Source organism: Bombyx mori, chromosome 1, assembly GCF_030269925.1.
Source record: "Bombyx mori chromosome 1, ASM3026992v2".
In the NCBI taxonomy this organism is placed as follows: Eukaryota; Metazoa; Arthropoda; class Insecta; order Lepidoptera; family Bombycidae; genus Bombyx; species Bombyx mori.
Window position 1 is genome coordinate 16551102 of NC_085107.1, and position 13109 is coordinate 16564210.

A 13109-nucleotide genomic window follows, 5' to 3' on the forward strand; every position below is an offset into this window, starting at 1 on the left:
TTTAAATGTATTTTGACTACAGAGAAAATGTGAACGTTATTGGCCATTATCGGGACAGGAAGAGCGATATGACAACCTCCTTGTGAGATCCATTTCTGAGTCGCACTACGAAGATTACCTAATTAGGGAGCTTGACGTATGCGACGAAAATAAATGTTGCAGAGCAGTTTATCAATATCAGTTTACGGTGAGTTCCAGAAAAAAATACATAAATACTTAGTATTCATTTATATCTCGTAAGCTCACACACACACGCGCGTAAAAGATGGGCTCATTTAAACACACATTGTTTTGACCACGTTATATTTATAATATGCAATTTGGATACTAAAACGCGTGGTCTTTCAACATCAATCACTATTTTCAAATGTTACTTAAACAGGATGATAAATTCAAATAGTATAAATCTTTGTCAATTATTACTTAATTTAATACAGTACCGAGACACTGTGACTATTTCTGTTGCAAAACTGTCACACAATATAATTTAAACTTAAACCTCAAATCTTAAGTTCAGTATATGTATAAGCATTCACATTGTGGGGTAAATGAGCTCCCGTAATTGCATACCCGGAGGGCGCCAGCTGCAAACGAAAATTGCGCGGACGGAGGAGTATGAAACTTCCCACACTTATAAAGAATATAGAGAAGGAGTGCAGAATACTAATTTTTTTTTAAATTATGCATTAATAATACATTAAATCAATAAGAAAAACATTACATACACTACCATGTATTTGACACACACACGCACGCATACTATTTGTTTATTGTCAATCTTTTGTTATTGCTTAAAGTCTGTGGTCAAATTGTTATTTGTCTATAGTGTAGTTTTGGCGAAATCTGTGATTATAGAAGTTAGGTCTTTGATAATAGAACCATAGTAATGTTCAGACTTAAAATTTCGACTACTGCGGTACCACTAGTATTTTTAATACTTCATCAATAATTTTGATTTTCATAAAACTTTTCGACAAATATTTTTTAGGTATGAATGTTTTTCATTTATCTGTTTCGCAGGCCTGGCCGGACCACAGTACTCCACCGGAGCCGGACAGGATAATCTCATTTATGGAGGATATAAACAGGAGAATGTTTCTAATCACACAAGAGAAAAATGCACCAGATCAGGTGAGAACTCCATTATCGCAACTAGTTTTAATCATAATTTTTTTATTAACAAACAATACCGAAGACGCATGTTGCGAGTGTGTGATTAAATATGTTATGAGTTCTGCTATGTATAAAATGGTTAAAGAGTAAAGTTCAAAGCACAAATTTATTCAATTTTAGCCACAAATTGACTTTCCGCAGCGTACATTTTGGAGTTGGCGAGAATATATTATGTATAGTATTTAGTATCGACATAAATACGAAAATATATTGCGTAAATTCAATCAAAGGAGCGAAGTAAAGCCTAAATGATATTTCAACACAAAAATTCAAATATAAAATATATTTTTCTCCTACCTACGCCGAAAGTTCGGTTTTCGTCCCGCTGTACAGGGAAGAAAGTGTAACTTTTCCTCCCTGGGTACTGACAAGTGCGCATGCGCGTTGGTGTCTGCGTCTGCTCTCACGCACCTAAAATTTTCCGCCATTGTTGTGTTCGGGTAATTTGTAATATTGTGTTTAGTGTAAAAGTAAAATAAACAAAAGGCAATAAAATTTAATAGTTAAGTATTAAACAAAGATGAGTTCATAAGACAGCTCTTATTCAATTAGTAGTAGTTTATTTAAAAATTAAAACAACAGTTAAATTGTTTTTTTTATGAGTACGGGGGGGGGGGGGGGGGGTGGGCTCCGAGCCGAGGGCCCGAGTATTTTACACGGTGGAGGAAATTTTCAAATTTTCTCCTTTGGTGCACAATGTACTATTGTTGAACTAAATGATTTTGTTTTTTCTAAGTAAATTAAAAAGCAATTTCGTCGTCTTGTTCCCTGTTGCAGTTCTTATTCATTACCTAATCCGAGTTTGAAATAGTAGTTTGAGAATATTTCTTTATTTTTTCATTACAGAATGTGATTTGCGTGCATTGTTCCGCGGGAGTCGGGAGAACCGGCACGTTCATAGTCTTGGACATCCTTCTTGACAAAATCAAATCATCTGGTGAGAATAAATAATCATAAGCTCACGTCCCATATTATTATTTATTATAAAACATAATTTTTTGTTATTTGGCTTTATTTATTTTGTTCTGCAGTTGCGAAATTTATACATCCAATGCATTTGTTGCTTAGCGAGCGATTTATGCTTAATTCATAAACAAATATAATAATTTGGCATAGCGATATTGGAGGATGACAATTACATGCTCTGTTCTCCTCACACTTAACTCTAATCTAACGTGAAAAAGTGAGACGAATAATTAATTCGCAATTCATCTTTTTTGTCGTGCAGGTTTTAACTGTGACATCGACGTACACAATACAGTGAAGCTAGTGAGGGCTCAGAGAAGCGGCATGGTACAGAATAAAACCCAATATAGATTCATATATCTCGCCCTTCAGGATTACATTGAAAACAAAAATATTAAATTGAGACGGAAGGTTTGTGTATTATTTTTGTGGCTTTAGCTGATAGTTTATAAAGTCAGTTGTTAAAACGTAATCATTATCCGGAACATCACAGTCCCGAAAGTTGGCAGCGGCAAGCGGTAGGCAGCGGCTTGGCTCTGCCCCTGGCATTGCTGAAGTCCATGGGCGACGGTAACCACTCACCATCAGGTGGGCCGTATGCTCGTCTGCCTACAAGGGCAATAAAAAAAAAGTTAGTCCTGTGTGCTTAGTACGAATTTCTTAACGTTCTCGATAGCGTAAAAGTTAACCCAGTTTTGTATGTGCAGTTGGAACAGCATCCCAAGCGGCAAACGTACGCAAACGATCCCATTCCATACAAATTTGAGTTAACTTTTACGCTATCGAGAACGTTAAAAAACTCGCACTAAGCACACTGTAGCATGAAACGCAAGTTGTTTTTGTGTTTTATGAGTGAGCAGTGTTATGTAATATTTTGGAACAGAACGCAATGAATTCGTTATTCAATTGCAATTAAAATATAACTTAAAACACTAAGAGAACTCACGCACCATCTATTAATCTGTCATGATTGAATTTTATACTTCAGTATTACGCCAAATTGTGAGCCTTTGAGAAGCAGCTGTACCTATTCTGATACTAGATGGCGCTGTAAGCGAAAAGCTTGCGTTCACTGTACACTGTGTAAACTGAGATTTTTTTAGAACGTTTGACAAAATGTTCGTCCTTTGATATTGTTAATTGACCTATGAAACCATTATTCCAGGGCTACCGGCCGGACATCTGTCGCGACTTCCATCACTAAACCAAAGCGAACTAAATATAAGCTCTTAAATATAATTTAAATCCAACGATTATTCGTTCTAGATTTAATGCAACGTGTAGTTTTAAGTTTTTTTTAATAAAATATACTTCATTTTTATTCGTTTCATTGTCAATATATTTTACTCGATTGCCACAGAAGGGGTAATTTTTATACAAACATTAATGAGCTCCTTGCGATTGAGAAATTCATATTTGGACATGCTTTATAGCTTATATGAGTTAATTATGAATTTCTTCTCCATTTAATTTTTTTTTGTGTAATTTTTTAATGTTTAAGAAATTGGTTCGTACCAAAAAGAAAAAACCCCGCTACTAAAGTTGTATATTTGAAAATAAAAAGGGTAATAAATAGTCGATTTGATTTATTTTAACTTATACACTTGTTCATTCACATTGCAAAGTTCATGTGCGTTTTACGGAATATACTATACACTATTATTGAATGGAGGCGATTGATTTACATTGCCAATTAGAGCACTTGGGCTAGCTGCGTGTTGGTTAACTGGGTCCATAGTAGAGATGAGTCGAATTTATTAGAACAGACTCGAGTATTAGGTATTTTACGAGATTAGGCTGTACCTAATCCCATTTTGTTAATGTGTATAATTCACCTGTTCCACCTAATCTTCGTATTCATAAAACATTAAATCGAATATTCAGCATACGCTCCCGCCTGTTCCTGCGCTATCTCACTCACTTAAACATTGAAACGTATCTCACAATCCCTAAATGCCTAATCCTAATCATTCAAATAGTGATCCAATGATCACATTAATCAAATCCTAATAACGAACTCGGAACTTGAGATTAGGAATAGGCAGATTGAGATTGCTTACTAAATAAAGTATTGGTTGTGAATGAGATTAGGAAGATTATGTGGATTATGTATTTGGATTAGGTATTTCTTAAGATTAGGAACAGGTAGATCTAGTATCTGATTTAGTACGACCCATCTCTTGTCCATAGTTATCTCAACGTAAATATTGTGGCTCATCTTGAGACGTCTTCTGACGTCATCTGACGACGCTTTGCACCTGTTGACCTGTTGCATTGGACTGTTCAATCATTTAATGGATCTCTAAGATATTGTTTAGGTTAAATGTGCAACACACCCAAAACGTAGTATCGAAAGCGGATACTAAACGATCCAAAACGTAGTCTGGCGGAGCAGGGAATCTTTAAGCGGAAGCATCCAAATCAGAACACATGCTTGTAGCCAGAAATAGACAGGTGTAATTAAAGACATGTCTATGAAGGGGCTAAGTAGTTTTTAAGATTTTTGAGTTTTTTTTTAATGAAGGTGTTATGTGCCTATAACCCTTAAAACTCCGGGTTTGAAGGCTATTTTTAGAAATTGCATGTGCTTGAGCAATTATGTACGAAGGAAAAATACAAGTAACAAAGTTTGTTGGCTGTTTTGTCAAAATTAAATAATTGTATCATATCTTCTTCATGCACTCATGTTTTCAATTATTAGAAGTAGTTTAGAAATAATCTAAAGCTTTACTACTGATCAGGCCCAACGATTTTGGTTCTTGGCACTCATAGTATGTATTTGGTTTTCTATTATTACTATGAATTTTGTTGTATATGCTGTCACTAATTAATCTTAGAACTGAGAAATCAATACGCAATTTGACGTGTATATTTATTTAATTTCACATTAAAACATTATGAAGCTATTTCAAATTTACCTATTTTATAAACGTGAATAAAAATTGAAGAAACAATAATATTATTTAATCATATAATTAACAGATTAAAAAGCTTTCAGCTTGAACTTAATTCGATTGTTTAAAGTAAAAACAATTTAATTTAGAAATATACTATACAAATTACAGCGATAATGTAAAAAATCTTTACAAATAAAAAAAGGTTTTCTATTAATCATGAGATTTTATTTAGAAACATTTATTCTTGTTCAAAAGTTCTTCTTCAGAACAAATTCTTCTTCAGAACTTCAAAATATATAGAAACCTCTATTTTGATTTCAGTGTATGTTTTAAAACCAAATAATATTTACTAGCCAATAATAGACTTTCATTCTGATTGAATTTTTTTTTAGTTATTGCTTTATTTGGGGATTTTAAAATTTTTTCGTTATTTTTTTTGAATAAATTGAATTCCAAACGTTGTTCCGTAATGTTTCTATATAAAATTCTTGTTATAACGTATTTAATAATAGTAATGATCCATCATTTTTGCACACACCGTTGAACAAGAGGCCGCAAAATAACGTATTTTGTCATTCTCTGTGAATCTAGCACATCATAGCTGGGATACCTTTCCTCGACTTTACCATACAAATATCATAATATGCTAAATCAACAAGAATTATTAACAATTAACTTCAACGTAAAAAATACAATTCCTTAATAATTATTTACTTAGATATTGTGTTATTTACTTTTCTCGATTTTATATCCCCTGTCAAGCGCAAGATTTAAATCTCCGTAACAGCACTCCGACTGTACATTGAACAAATTACACACCTAAATTTGTACAGTGTACAGTTGTACTGCCAATTTCCATATTGCGTTATTCCTGCCTAAAGACAGCATCGAGAATTATCCTTCGAGCAGTGACACTTACTGTGTATCGTCTAATATCATTGCGTTTGACAGCAGCGGATAGAAAATCGATCTTATTGAAATACATTAAGTTGATCATTACACGACTGTTATCTATTTCGATAAAAGTGTAACACACATTTAGATAAGAAGCTACCGACTATACTGAGTAACAATTTAATTGAACTACACACATATTTTGTAAAGTCCAGCGATTTAAGCTCGAAAAGCAAAAAATATAATTATATCATTAATTTGCTTTCGGTAATGTAACTTATTCCAAATTGTCTAAGTGCTTGTTTGTTTGTTTGTGCATACTCATTTAATTGTTACTATTACTTTGAAGTTTCTGATTGCAACGGACACCGAGAAGCGTGAATATTTATTTCGTATAACATAATATTATTACGTCAGAGAAGCGAAATGAGTGGTGGGGTTTGTCAAAATACCAAATTAAAGCATTTTCCATTTTTTGAAAAATAGTCAATTTAGACATAGAAGTCTTGATATCTTTTTCGATTTTTTTAGTTACACATATGGATACTTGGAATAAAAACATTATTATTATTATTATTATTATGTTTTTTTTTCAAGAAAAGTACAAGACATCCGCAAAAGTAAAATTTTGTAAAAATAGTTTCAGAACAATTTTGGCACATGGAATCCGGTAGGAAATAAGAACTATCTCTGACGTAATAAGTTTCCTAATTCTATATACGTTGCCTAATGCAGATATAATATAATTTCAAGTCTAAAAATAAGAATATTTTAATGAATCTACACAACAATATCACTCGTTATATCATTATTCATTCAAAATGACAAAGTAATATCCTTACTATGAAGAATTATTTGCAAAAGCGTGAAAAAAACGGAACGTGTTTTTAGATTTCAATCGAACTGGTTATCCACGAAATCACTAAAATTGTACATAAAATAAACAAATCTAATTGAAATATCAGGACCGCATATGGCGGAATGTAATGCGTTGAAGTTATGTACGTGAAAATTCATATTTACGTCAAAAAGTAATAATTTTTGTAGTAAGGATGTTACGAAATTGTAAATGTATGACTATAGTAATATTAATGACGGTTTTAGTGCGAGTATGCGTTGTTTAAGAAGCAGACAAATATTTCATACCGAAGCTACTTAATTCATCCTGTATAATGATTGGGAATCTCGAAAATTTTTACGACTAGTAATTTTATTACTTTCCTACCAATTTATTTCTATTAAGCGACATTATTTTACTGCCGAATGTAATTATGTAAAAATAAATCTAATTTCACAGAATGTTTTGGTCTGAACGATCAAATTAATAACATATCTGATTTTCAGTTTAATTTTGCGCGATTATATTTCACAGTGACGAAAGTGCCTTGAATGTGTAGGTGGAAAAGAAACATTAGCAAAGTCAATTCATATGCATTTCATTAGAACGGTAATCTTTATCACAGTCGTATCAATATATCAGCTTTATTGAGCCGTCAAAAATATTAAATAGTTCCCAAGTAAAAGTAATTAGCACGTAACAAATCCATATACGTCATTACAATGAATTCGTTGTAAATTACTCCAGGGATCTTATCAAATCGATTTCGAATCGTTGCAATTCATAGCGAAGAAAAAGTAAATTTGGCACTTATACAATAATATTATTTTATATAATATAACATATAGATATAGTGAACTATTCAAGGGGTACAGTTTATTCTAAAATAGTGATATATAACATATTACAATATAGATAGTATATACAGTACAAGCAAAAGAGCAAAATGTCGGTAGAGAACCGCTTCCATTCACTCATTCGCTCAAATAATGTATTAAGGGTACATCTACAAGAGTAACGTGAACACCGACTTGAACCTGCAGAGGTGAGCTAATCTATGAATCCACACATATATTTAATATTAATTTGATTAATTTATAATTATTAATGTTACTTCTATCTCTCCATTACTTGTATTTCGTATGTGCATTTGTGTTCTCGGTCTCGTGTGAAGCAGTCTGTAGCGTGCATTGAACACGTAAACATATCGCACATACTACGGTGCTCTATAAAGTCAATTATCCAATTTTTGTTACAATTGAACTGAGTATGAGAAAATACATTTTTTAATAGATATCAGTGAGATGTTTGCTTTTACTGATGAAGTTTAAAGTTATTATTGTTTTCATTTCTTTAGTCTAGTCTATATAAGAACTATAAGTTGTTGAATTTTCCAATGTTTCTCCTGAAAAATTATATAATTTGCAAAAGTAACGTTATCGCACCGGATTTGCTTCGGGAACCTAATGCACATGTAAATACAGGGAAGCAATAAAGAGACAGGAGAGAGATCAGTTTCCAGAATCACGCCGTAGTCAATCAGTTTAAGCTTTGTTCGTTAGTATCCGCAAATGGTCGATAGACATTTAGATGAAAATTATTATTATAGTAACAAAACTGAACCAACAATAATACTTGTTCGGTGTCAACTTAAGAAAATCTTACATCTACCAGCGTTTTCACGCAGATCTTAGTGCCTTAAACGAGATGAAAAAATATGTAATTTTAACATAAGATAATGTTTTAAATAAATCATACAGACACGACGTCATAACGACCGCTGGGTCACAGGATATCTGTCTCATAAACTTTGTTCGTAGTCGCGATCGTTTCACTGTTGGACACGTTTTGTGAATTCTTCTCGAACGGTGCGCGTTCCAAGATGTTGTTCTTGCAATCGCTGGCCAGGTGAGTCATGCTCCCGGAGAGATTAGCTGGTGCCAGATTTAAATTCATCTTGGTGAGGAGGTTCGATTCGCTGCCGGTCTTCTTCAAGTCTGGTTGCGCATTCGGGGGCAACGTGGGTCCGCTGCGTTGGATCATTTGCAATCGGGCATATTGTTCCTGGAGAGCTTTTTGTTTCTTGAGTAATTCCTGATGGCGCTGTTCGAGAAGGTTTTGTCGTGCGGCTGCCTTATCGTCAGTGGCATTCGGATCCGTGGGGCAAGATTCAGAGTCGTCTCGGGGTGGTGAAGAGGGTGAAGTGGGCGAGGCTAATGGCGAGCGTGAGGTGGTACGTGGCGGCGGAGGCGGAGGGGCACGGCGGGCGGCCATGGCGAGCAGCTCTGGGTGACGCTCCGGGACCGGGGGCTTGGGTGGGTGCTGTCCCCGGGCTCGTACCGGCGGTGAGGCGTCGGTGTCGCTGCCGCTCGGATATGAATGCAGACGCCGCAGTGGCCCTTCGCCCCTACCTCCGCGCTCGCACGGTTTTGCGAATGTTTGCAGTTCGTCTAAAAGAGCGTCGAGTGCGTTCTCTGGACGTACATCTGCTGCTCCGCGTCCCTGGCCGCCTCGTCCAGCACACCCGGGCCCCTGCACACCATTCCGTTATTTCTAGTAGTTTTCTTTAAATTTCTGTCAAAACTATAAACCGACCTTGCGATTTTCCAATAAGCACGTTGGTATTGCGTGTGGTTTAGCTTGCTTCTTTTTGGAAAATCGCAATGACGTTTTCCTTTAATGAAATACGAACACTGAACGACTCCAACAAAAACAAACATACAATTAATACATTACATGAAATATATTCACATTAAGATGAACAAGACTATCAATGATAACACAACATCGAAACAAAAGAAATTTATGTCAAAAAATGCGGCCGTCTCTCTTTGTGTCCTCGATAGCAGATGAAAACAGTATTGGTCTGTTCAAAATGAATTATATGTAATGACAGGTACAATGAAAACGACACACTACCAAAAATAAAAATTAATCTGAGCTTAAGAAAAGTGGAACCTTTAACTGGTATGTGAAAACCGCGAGTAGCGTGGTGGGGGTGTATCGGACGATGTACTTATGCAAAAAAAAAATTGTTTATCAACCAAACAGGAGGACGCGGTCAAGGGGCGGTGATATTATAAAAATAGTATAAAACGGCTTCTGTGATATACATATAAATATAATCAAATCAAAAATAAATCGAATATTGAAAAAAAAAACGGACCCTTAACAATTGTGACGATTTTGCCATTAGTCAAAAAATTTATAAAATGCGTGTGTTTTAAAATTTTTGGTTTCAATTTAATCCAACAAATCTACTGAATAGGAAGCTAATAATTAATAGTGAGTTTTCAATAATAATAAAAATACTATACTAATCAAAGCTCAAGTGAGTTAATGCTGTGTCTACATTATTTAGAAAACGTGTGCTCGTTTACTCGATTTGATTTTGTCTTAAAGTTTAATCTGAAATTTGGAAGCGAATAAAATTTTGAATAAATTACCTGTGCAACCTGATGCGTGGCTTACTGTTAATATTGTCCTCTAGCGAAATATATAATTGAGTGAATGAAACAAGAAGCACCATCAAAGGTTGAATTATGTACAGATGATGCATCAGATACGACGCCCGTTTCACGGAAAACAAAATTCATCTCTTAAATTAAAAAGGATGATAAGAAATGAAAAAGAAAAACAAAAGAGAAAAACTAATGATAGGAAGTGATGGTATCACTCGGAAAGCACTCGAATATCAAATACCAAGGGGATGTTTTAAGCCAATCATTGATTTTCATACGCAGCGGGCTGTGAACTGCTCCTGATATTCACAATGCACTGCAACAGAAACAGAAAAACGGGCAAGATGCACTACAACTAATTTCATATAAAGCACATTACATGCGTAGGTATCACAGACAACAACGATTATAACTATGTCACAAAACGTTTTCATATTCGCACACTACACACTAAATGCAGCACGGATAAGTGAAATACATTTTCTTTTTGTAAAAAAAACATTTAAAAAATTCACTTCCTAATTCTAATGATGATAAAAATAAAATATGCCAAATTGATATTCAATCTGCGTCAATTGATAGTGTGCCAAATATGATAGCGCTTTAAAACTAAAAGTGCAATAGTGAGTTTTAATATTGAAACAAAATGATACCTGAATGACTAAATTTACATTATCATTACATTTTGTTTGTAAATATACTTAATTTTTCGGAATAATTTAAAAGAATATTTTACTTTGTTTTCATGAGGAAGATGTAAATTTAAAATGTTTTAAGGCGGCTTGAAATTGCACCTAATCAATTTCACGGTATCATTTTACTTGCAACAACCTAAATATTATTTGTAACTAGTTAAACATAATGCCATCATGCTTCGTGCAAGGTACCTGTGGGCGTTTAAAATTAATCATTTCATTTTATTATTAAATTTCTGATCTGCAACATTTAGTGGCAAACTTGTTCACGCAATACGTTGTTAAATTAAATATGATATAATTTGGAATATAAAATAAAATTAGTGATGCAACTTTCAATTGTAAAATAATATAAACCAACAACTTGGAAAGTAACTTGGAAAATAAAGACAATAAACAGTTCGAAAACAAATTAAATGTTATTAATTTCATTTTGAAAGTTGCATCGTAAGTTAGAGAACAGGCCCCGCATTTATTAGAAGAGAATCGAAGAATATAAGTTCCGTGAAAACGGCATAGTTCCATAAAAATTTGCAGATTCTTTTATCTGTTTCAATTCGATCGGTTAGATAAGACTTCAGCCGTTTCCAAAGACACTGAACACTGTCAATTCAAAATCGTTTTGTTACACCGAAATAATGAAATGTATGTACCTAAAATGTTAGCATGCGTAACGATTCTTTCAAAACTCTCTGAACTGAAAAAAGAAACGCAAAATTTCAATAAGTCGATTCGATGTTAGTGTTTAAAAAGCATATTATTCTTTATGTAACCGCTAGAAAGCTTTAATTATAAATTCAGTGCACCAACATGCCTACTTAAATAAAATATATAGCAAATTTATTGTTAAAAAAGATAAATTTGTAATTTTAATATTATAATTAAAACAATTAAAAAATGTAATATTTTGTAAAGTAAAATATTGATGTGGAATTAAAATTTAAATAAATAACCGAAACATAGTACAAAAGAATAATTATAATAAATAATTTATATAATATTACGGAGAGATTTATTACTCGTTAATAACTATAGCTTCTTTGAAGTATTGGCTCTGTCTCCAGGCGAACTGAGGTTGTACCATCACGGGAAAAACACCATGAAATCCATTGTTAACATTAGATTAAAAATAAAAAAAAATACGTTAATATTTTGAAAAAAGTGTGAAAATATAGCATGTTTTCTCTACGCAAGTCCAAAGATTGTAATGTACCTATCGATGCGCTTGCAATTTTATTTTAAGCCATTTCATTATTAAATAATGAAACATGACCGTGTGATTGAACTACTTAAAGTAATTAAGCGACTTGAGGTATGAAATTCATTTGCATACGAAATATCAGCAACTATTTTGTAAATAACTCATTCTTTTGTAGTTGTAGCACCAATCAGTCGAAGATGACATAGCGTTCACTGTTCGATGATTTCGTCATCTAGCTGTTGGTTGACTATACTGTTAAAATTGGCATTATTTTCCTGAAGCAAGGATAGTAAAATGCAACGTTAATTGGATGGTGCGTTGGTTGCAGGGGTATGTGCAAAAAAATTCAATTGTATTCTGAATGTTTTATAATATCATCACACTCTGTTGTTATTTTATTATAATACGACTGACTCGTTTAGTCTACCGATTAATTGTAATTAATTATGAAGGCTATTTATATGACTTTCGTAAGAAGGCGAGATAAGTTCAAAGCTCTATTTAAACGCAAAATCAATCAGTAATTTGCTCTGTATTTCATAGTACCAGCGGCTATGTAGATAGATAATATGAATGTCGCTTCTTAAATTTGAAGTATAATAACAAATCTTCATTGTTTCATATCAAGATCCTGACATAATTTATAACGGATATTGCTTTGTAGTATAAATACTTGGTAGTTATATGGAAACTGTATGTAATGATGTACATAGGTTGTACTATATCGTATTGGTTACCTATATTGTATTTTTATCAAATAATAATTTATAGGATTTAATTAAAACTGCCTTCATGACTGGATTTCGCGTTTTGTATTGGTATTGGTAATGCACTATATCCGACATTTCGAATAATTTATAGTAGTAGTTTCGTAGTCGCAACTATTAATAAGATTCAAACGTACAATTGGTTTTAAGTATGTCTGTGACTCACAAAAACCAAGAAAAATACAATAGTATTGTACAAAAATAATTATGTTTGTAT

The 13109-nt window shown here is 33.3% G+C and overlaps 2 protein-coding genes across 21 annotated transcripts in view; one reads left to right on the forward strand and one right to left on the reverse strand.

Moving 5' to 3' along the window:
* The window catches only part of LOC101736863 (tyrosine-protein phosphatase corkscrew), a 40687-nt gene extending 37231 nt beyond the window's left edge, over positions 1-3456 (forward strand). Inside the window, exons 8-12 of the mRNA XM_004933115.5 lie at positions 23-187; positions 1021-1131; positions 2020-2110; positions 2402-2550; positions 3305-3456. Coding sequence (XP_004933172.1) covers positions 23-187; positions 1021-1131; positions 2020-2110; positions 2402-2550; positions 3305-3343 — 555 coding nt within the window. The 3' untranslated portion in view covers positions 3344-3456. The remainder of the gene's footprint in view (positions 1-22; positions 188-1020; positions 1132-2019; positions 2111-2401; positions 2551-3304) is intronic.
* A 1541-nt stretch (positions 3457-4997) lies between these two features.
* The window catches only part of LOC101744007 (coiled-coil domain-containing protein CG32809), a 305604-nt gene continuing 297492 nt past the window's right edge, over positions 4998-13109 (reverse strand). For 17 of the 20 annotated variants that reach the window (XM_062670413.1, XM_062670396.1, XM_062670432.1 and 14 more), the window contains one exon: positions 4998-9300. In XM_062670413.1, the coding sequence (XP_062526397.1) occupies positions 8554-9300 (747 nt within the window). In that variant the 3' untranslated portion in view covers positions 4998-8553. Of the gene's footprint in view, positions 9301-10214; positions 10546-11577; positions 11622-13109 lie in introns of all 20 variants that reach the window. The other 3 variants (XR_009973961.1, XR_009973960.1, XM_062670434.1) reach the window with 3 other exon arrangements.